This window comes from Eleutherodactylus coqui, chromosome 11 (assembly GCF_035609145.1).
Source record: "Eleutherodactylus coqui strain aEleCoq1 chromosome 11, aEleCoq1.hap1, whole genome shotgun sequence".
Taxonomy (NCBI): domain Eukaryota; kingdom Metazoa; phylum Chordata; class Amphibia; order Anura; family Eleutherodactylidae; genus Eleutherodactylus; species Eleutherodactylus coqui.
The window spans coordinates 120570838-120578145 of record NC_089847.1 but is presented as its reverse complement, the minus strand read 5'-3'; the positions used below and the strand labels follow the sequence as shown (position 1 = coordinate 120578145).

General features: G+C 44.6%; 1 protein-coding gene across 1 annotated transcript; it reads left to right on the top strand.

The window, feature by feature from the left end:
* The first annotated feature begins 1211 nt into the window (after positions 1–1211).
* On the top strand, positions 1212–6947 carry FGF19 (fibroblast growth factor 19). Its single transcript, XM_066582405.1, has 3 exons — positions 1212–1446; positions 3759–3862; positions 6636–6947. The coding sequence occupies exons 1-3, from the start codon at positions 1212–1214 to the stop codon at positions 6945–6947; spliced, it is 651 nt and encodes a 216-aa protein (XP_066438502.1).
* The last annotated feature ends 361 nt before the right edge of the window (positions 6948–7308 follow it).

The window sequence follows — 7308 nt, the reverse complement described above, 5'->3', positions numbered from 1 at the left end:
ACATGCACGCAAAAGCATCTCGTTCATAGTGATGAAGCATGCGCATTTGTGCATACGCTCATGTGAAGGAGCTCTTACTGTACTTTTTGCCCATGCGAATCATGCACATATGCACAAAAACATGCAACGATGCTCTCAGCCATCGAAATGGCCACTTAGTGGTCAATACGTTCTCTTTCCCTGCACGAACACAAAGGAAAATAGAGCACGTCGTATTTTTTTGCGCACACGAAATACGCGCATGTGAACAAAACCATTGAACTCAATGGGCCTTGCTCTCTGTTGTGTGGATCCAGGCTAAGCCATGCAAATGTTGACCCAGATTTCAATGCAGATTCATTTGAAGAGAGGATAATATATGCCACTTACTGCAATGTGTGAACAAACCCTAATGGGCTACAAAACGCGTTGCGTATCCCATTTTACAAGGGACTTTCGTGTCTTGGATATCACTGATTTTGCTGGCCATGGGCTGATGAGGCTCCTTTAGTTTTGTGACCATGGGATGTGGTGGGTGGTCCTCATCTTTTTATAACGCGCTCCAAATAATGAGGCCAACACTCGCGTTGTCTTCTTTAAGGCTTTCAGTAAAGGAAATGAGGGCCAGCACTAATCTACCATGGAGACCATATGCTCCTTAGGTCAGACTCTTAAACTTCTTTGTTGTCAGCAAATACAGAGACGTCTTCCCTGGGAAGCGCATTCATGAGGCCAATTACAAGGTACGTCTTATAGGGTAAAGAATGGACAACTCTCTAAGAAAGTCCAAACTTTTTCCAACTTTCCGAAAGTCCAAACTTTTTCCAACTTGAGCATTTTATAGAAAATGTATGCTATAAAATGACATAATAAAGCATACAAAAGTATAGTAATACATCAAAATCAGGACTTTCTATATAAAATAGCAAAACCTTGATGGTCTCGGTCAATGCTAATGCTAAAAAAAAAAAAAAATGGAAAGAATTTCCTGAGGGTGATGTAATAGATCAATAATCGGGGCTGTCACTCTGACTACTAGGAATATCTATTGCTTCATCTAAACAGCTGATAAAGGATCTATAAAAGGCAGGGGATTGGCTTTGTATTTACTACAGCCCTGAGGCAATTAGGCAAAAAGCATTACTTGTCTTAGTCTGGGTCTAGTATCCTTAGTGTCACGCTGTGTGTGGTGGCTTTCAGCTCTCAAATTGCAATTTCCAGCCCCGGAGAAGATGTGGAAGAAGCAGCTTCAGACACTCGGATGTGTGGTGCTGGTGGAGCTATGGCTTGTCCTGGTGGTCCACACGTTGCCTGCATATGATGCAGGACCGCACGTGCAGAACGGCTGGGGGGAGACAATACGGATAAGAAGACTGCGAACAGTGCGGAAGAATGGGCAGGAGGACTACTATCTCCGCATACATGATGATGGCAAAGTGGATGGAGAAAGGCATCTAAGTTCTCACAGTGAGTAGGAATGACATATGACTCCATTGGGGTTGGGGCTGCACGGGGAAAGCGGGGTGCAAAAAGATGCAGTCGCAACTTTTTGAAAATTGTAAAAGTTGCATACGCTGGCAATTCTATACTAGGACAAGGGGGCTTTAAGAAGTTTTTGTGGCTCCTGTCATACTGATCACAATCGAAGCATGGTAGGAGTTCATGGTTTTGAGAACTTTCATGATGGGAAATCGTACTGCACATATAGATGGGGGCATTTCTGGGGGTCAGGGTAGCGCTTACAAGCCACTTTGCCTCGGATGGGGTATTTAGATAAATTGCAAGGGCAGTAAACGGAAGATCTGCCACAGGTGAAAAAAGTTTAGCTACAACTTGGCCCCTCAAAACTTTGTCTAAACTCTTATTATGAAGCAATGTTCTTAGCCCCGTATGTATATCGCTGCCCTCGCCGTGTATCTAAACACCCCGGCCAAGACAGAGTATCTTGTAGGCAAGCCACCAACTTTGACGCCTAACACCCAGGGTAGATGCTCTGCCTGTACCCCTAGCTATGCTTCTTATCATCCCCATCATTGCTGATCCACAGCTGACTTAACCCCTTCAATTAAAAGCGTGAAATCTTCTGCAGATCGGTGTCAAAATCCGCACCAAAATCCGTTGCTCTAAATACGCCGCAGATTCACGTATTCGCACTGCAGATTCTGCTCCAGGATTTTCTGCACGCCTGTAAAACTGCGGCAAAACTTAATGGCTATTTCATTTTGTTGCGGCATATGTACGGAAATGCGTTGGAATTCCACGCGCAGATTTCGCCCAATGACAGAATTAATGCAAAAACCTCTGCAGAATAGCCACGGATTTCTGCTGGGCGCTTCATACGGGTGTTATTCCATGCGCAAAATTTGTGTGCGCAATACACAGAGAATGGAACCCATTGATCTTTGACACAAGCAAAAAAAAAAAAAAATGCTGCATGCTCTACTTTTGTGCACATTTGCGTGCCAGGGTCCTTATAGAAGTCTATGAGGGGTTGCAAATGCGTGCGCAATACACAAGAAGATGCGCCGTATGCTGCTAATTCTGCTAAGTCAGGTCCGGTGGGGGTCCAGCGCCCATGTGAACAGGTCATGTATGCGCAAAAAAGTGCATACGGTTCACAAATGCATAGGCCCGTGCGAATCCACGTGGCAGATTCTGCTTAATACCCTTAAGATCTGTTCACATCCCTTATAGAGTACATCAGGCCCACTTCACCCCACGGACATATTCAGTGTATTTCCCAAGAGACTTTATCCTAAATATAGGAATATACGAGATATGAAGATACTGTAGCCTTACATCCTCTTGCTTCTATAGCGCCAACACATTCCGCAGCGTAGTACACAGGTTGTAATCACTAGCATCAGTCCCCAGGATAAGGCGTCCTTTACCCTACGCTGCAGCAGGGTCTCAGTAGATCTTGAACTAGTCATGCCTGATTTACATGAACCCCTATGAGGCTACTGCAAAAACTGCAGATATGCGATATGAAGTAATACTTTTGGGGATTCCGTGTTCCTGATCCGTTATGGCCGAAGGGACACATTTTGTGATGGACCTAAACTGCTCTGAATAGACCCCATTGACTATTGGGGTCTGTTCAGTGTCCGTTCAGCCGTCCGGCATTTTACTTTTGGTTCTGTAGGACTTCTTCATCAGGCATATCATGCTGAATCGGTGATGGAACCTCCGAACGCAGATGTGAACATAGCCTAAATGGAATCGCCTCCATATGTGATAAAGTACGTGTTCACAGGGAAGAAGCTATAGCATACGTAGAGGTAGAAGCAGAACCCAAGCCTAGGGCCAAAGGGCCCCTCTGCCATCTAAGAAGACCCCATAGAACATGGTGGTTGGGTGAAACTTTCCACAGAATAGGGGATAACTCTATGATCAGTGGGGGTCTGATTGTTGGGAACCCCACCAATCCTCAGAACAGGGGTCTAATGGGTCCCCATCTGAATAAAGTGGAGGTTGCGCAGTCGCAGCGCCGCTCCATTCACTTTAATGACAGCACCGGAGATTACTGAGTTCAGGCACTTTTGTAATCTCCGCACTGTAATTGAAGTGAATAGAACAGCGCCGTACCTGCATGACCTCTGTTCCATCCACTTGGGGACTGACCAGACCCCCATTCTCAGGGGGGGCCGCAGTAGTCGAACCCACACTTATCCTAAAACTATCCCCTATCCTTTGGACAGGGAATAACTTTCTAACTTGGCACACCGCCTTTACGATAAATGTAATTACAGCATGCAGTAACTTTCATCTATTCGCAGGTTTACTTGTAATCAGAGCAGTCGCTCCCGGACTGGTGGTCTTTAAAGGATATCACACTGATCTATATCTCTGCATGGCGAGTGACGGCACACTATACGGAACGGTGAGTTTCTTGAAAAGTGTGTTTTGCTTCTTTTAACCCTTTCCAATCCACTGTCTGACGTCTGAAGACATTCTGATTGAAGGCTGTACAGCTCCGATGTCGGAAGACGTCCGGCAGGGTATTCTTACTGTATATTACTGGCCGCTCTGTTGTCAGGGGCCTCTCCAGCATGTCCCATACCGCAGCACTGGCTCTAGCCAACAGATGGCGCCATTGTATAATGGCAGAAAGAGAAAGCCCCCTAGGAAACCCTGAATCCAAAATTTGATTGCAAAGGGTTAAATAAACTTTTTGAAACTTTTTAGAAGAGCGGATAAACTTTATGTTTCTGCACAGATGAGTCTGAGCACACTGGCATCATCAGTTCTCATCCTACAGGATCCAAGATGTACGGAACTGATTTCACAATGCCTTACTATATATTTCCATGATGGATCCTTTAGGTTTCTGTTTTTCTTTACTGGGCAGAAGACTACTGTATTCAGTCTATCAAGGGAAGCTGATAGAAGGGAGCCATGACACCAGTGTGAGCATCACCACCAATAGCCCTAATTCTGCTGCAAACATTCCCATAAGGGTTCGGTATTTTGACAATTTTGTGTTTTTTCTCTGTCTGTAATAGCAAGAAGGGTGCTAGAGAAGAAGCTTAGCGAACCAAGTGCTCCTTCTGCATTCAGTATGGTGTCAAACAATTGTTTGTAAAGTCAATAACAGGGCCCCCAGCTACCATGTGCCATTTAGGCCTCTTTCACATGGGCTACAAAATCTCGTTACAAAACGCATGTATGTGAAGCTCATGGTGTCCAACGGGTTCTTCCACATGAAGGATGTTTTGTAGCCTGAAAGAACCCATTGGACACCATGGGCTTCACAGACATGCGTTTTGTAGCGATGATTTTGTAGCCCGTCTGAAAGGGGCCTTATAATACTGGTATCTTCCAGTGCCGGCCACCCTGTACACAATTTTTGCCACCCTCCCCCATGAAAAGAAAAAACAATATATATCGCACTGATAGGCAGTATTCTGTATTCTGCTTGTGCAGAAAAAAAGTAAGATAGCAGCATAACCACGCCAGAACAACTCAGTAAATAGATATTGTATCAGAAAGAAGTTTATAACATAAATACAGCCCCAGAACCAAGCTTACTACATAAATTCAGCTCCAGAACCAAACTCATATAATTAATACAACACCAGAATCAAGCTTATAAGATACAGTACCAGAAACAAGCTCAGTATACAAGCACAATACCATAACCAAGCTCAACACATAAAACAGTGAATAAATACTGTACTAGAATCAAGTTCAGTACATAAATACTTCCCCAGAACCAGGCTTAATACATAGCACCAGAACTAAGTTTATATGAACAGCACCAGAACAAAAGCTCATGACATACATATATCCCGAGAACCAAGTTCATAACATAAATATAGCACCAGAAACGAGCTGATAGCAAAAAAAAACAGCAGCAGGACCAAGCTGATAGCATAAATACAGCTCCAGAATCAAGCTCATAACATAGATAAAGTACCAGAACCAAGCTGACAACATAAATACAGCACCAGAACCAAAGCCATAACTTAAATAAAGCACCAAAAACCAAAGTCATAACATAAATACAGCACCAGAACCAAGCTCATGACATAAACAGTAAAGAACTAAGTGATTGTTGTGGGGATACCAATGGGCTGGCAGGGGTGCCTCGGAAGGGGAAGAGACAGAGCCAGAAGGAGGATGACCCATTTGGCCAAACAAGAGACTGCCACATGGAGGAATAAGATCATCTAGCCAGGTGGGCCCAAGGGTCTTACATCTGCCTGGTGTCCCCCTTGCAAGCTGTTAGCTTAGGTCACACATAGTTAAGGCCAGCCATGATGACTTCTTCAGGTGCCAGTCTTCAGTTCGATGGCCACCTCCACACCATCTACAGCTACACCCTTCTCTGCCACGTAGTCAGCAATATTTAGAGATGGCAGGGATTCCAGGTTGGTAATGAGGTGACCCCTTTTCTACCTTTGTACAATCACTCACCTCACCCTTTATTTTTGGCTCAGTCAGGGGAGGTGAATGAACTTGAGTTCAATAGAGCAAACCGCTGATAATGTCTGAGCTCGGACACCGAGACAAATACCCAATGCCAGCTGGCAGGACTGTCCAAAGGTGCTGAGATGCCTGCATGATTCAAAGGCTGCCATAATATGCATTTACAAAACATATATATTCCACGCCAGACCAACACCGGCTTCACACGGGCGTATTTGTGGGCACAACATTTGCACAGTGAATAGAACCCATTGATTTCATGCGCACCAAAAGTCCCCATAGAAGTCAATGGGGATGTGCGAATACGTGTGAAGCCAGCCTAAGGGGAGATAAGTCATTCAGATTCCCGCAAGGTGGAGGGAGGGCATGGGACGGACGTTCTCAGGATCGGTGGGACCCCAACCAATTATAAAGTTATCCCATAGCCTGGGGATAGGGGGTCACTCTAGATTTTAGGATAACCCCAGAACCCCTGTTCTCAGGATCAGTGGGGATCTCAGCAGTGAGACCTGCACCGATCAGACTTTTACCACCTATCCTGTATATAGGTCATAAAAGTTGTTTTTGGTATGACCCCTTTAAGAGACTTAACAGGTTCCCTTTAAATTAAATACTTTACTGATCAGTTTCTTGATAAGTTCTCATAGTGGTCGGAGCGCCATTTTTTGGTCATTGTAGTTAAGATTACATAAAATTAAATTCTCATCTTTCTTCCTTCCCCGCAGAGCAATTATTCTCCAGAAGACTGCTCCTTCAAGGAGGAAATCCTGCGTGATAAATGCAATATGTATACATCACCAAAATACGGGATGGCCATCTCCCTGAGCAAAGACAGGCAGAGGCAACAAGCCAAAGGAAAAGGCCATTTGCCCCTGTCCCATTTCCTGCCGGTGATGTACTGGACTCAGTCGGACCTTAACCAAGAAGTTGGGGAAGAAGACGACTTGCAATACGACAGTGACAGTAAAAGCATTCATAACGTGAAGAGTACGGACCCCTTGCGTCTTATCGATCAGCTGAGCTTTCACAAAAAGTAGCAGTGATGTTTTTGGACTCTCATTGGGACGGAAGATGAAGAAGAAGAAGGTGTAATCATGGAAAAGACCACTGAGAACCTAAAGACGTGACATGTGAGGAATGACGTTAATTAAAAACTCTGCGAAGAGGCCACCAAATCGGAGGAGATGAAGGTCAAGTCGCCAGGAACTTACAAAATCAGATCCTAAGATACGACCGAAGTGGCCGAAACTGGCTGAGCATTCAATCCAATGACTTGTAGACTGACTTATTATGGGATGATAGGTCTAAAGGGACCAAAGGCAAAATTTACAAGCTAGTAAATAATTATAATTCTGGTACCTCGGGATGGAGATGGATTAGTTTTTGAGGGTAAAACCT

Coding starts and splice junctions, on each gene's coding strand:
- FGF19 (XM_066582405.1), top strand. CDS start 1,212: ATGTGGAAGAAGCAGCTTCAGACACTCGGATGTGTGGTGCTGGTGGAG. Junction 1,447..3,758: donor AAGGCATCTAAGTTCTCACA/GTGAGTAGGAAT, acceptor ATCTATTCGCAG/GTTTACTTGTAATCAGAGCA. Junction 3,863..6,635: donor ACGGCACACTATACGGAACG/GTGAGTTTCTTG, acceptor CCTTCCCCGCAG/AGCAATTATTCTCCAGAAGA.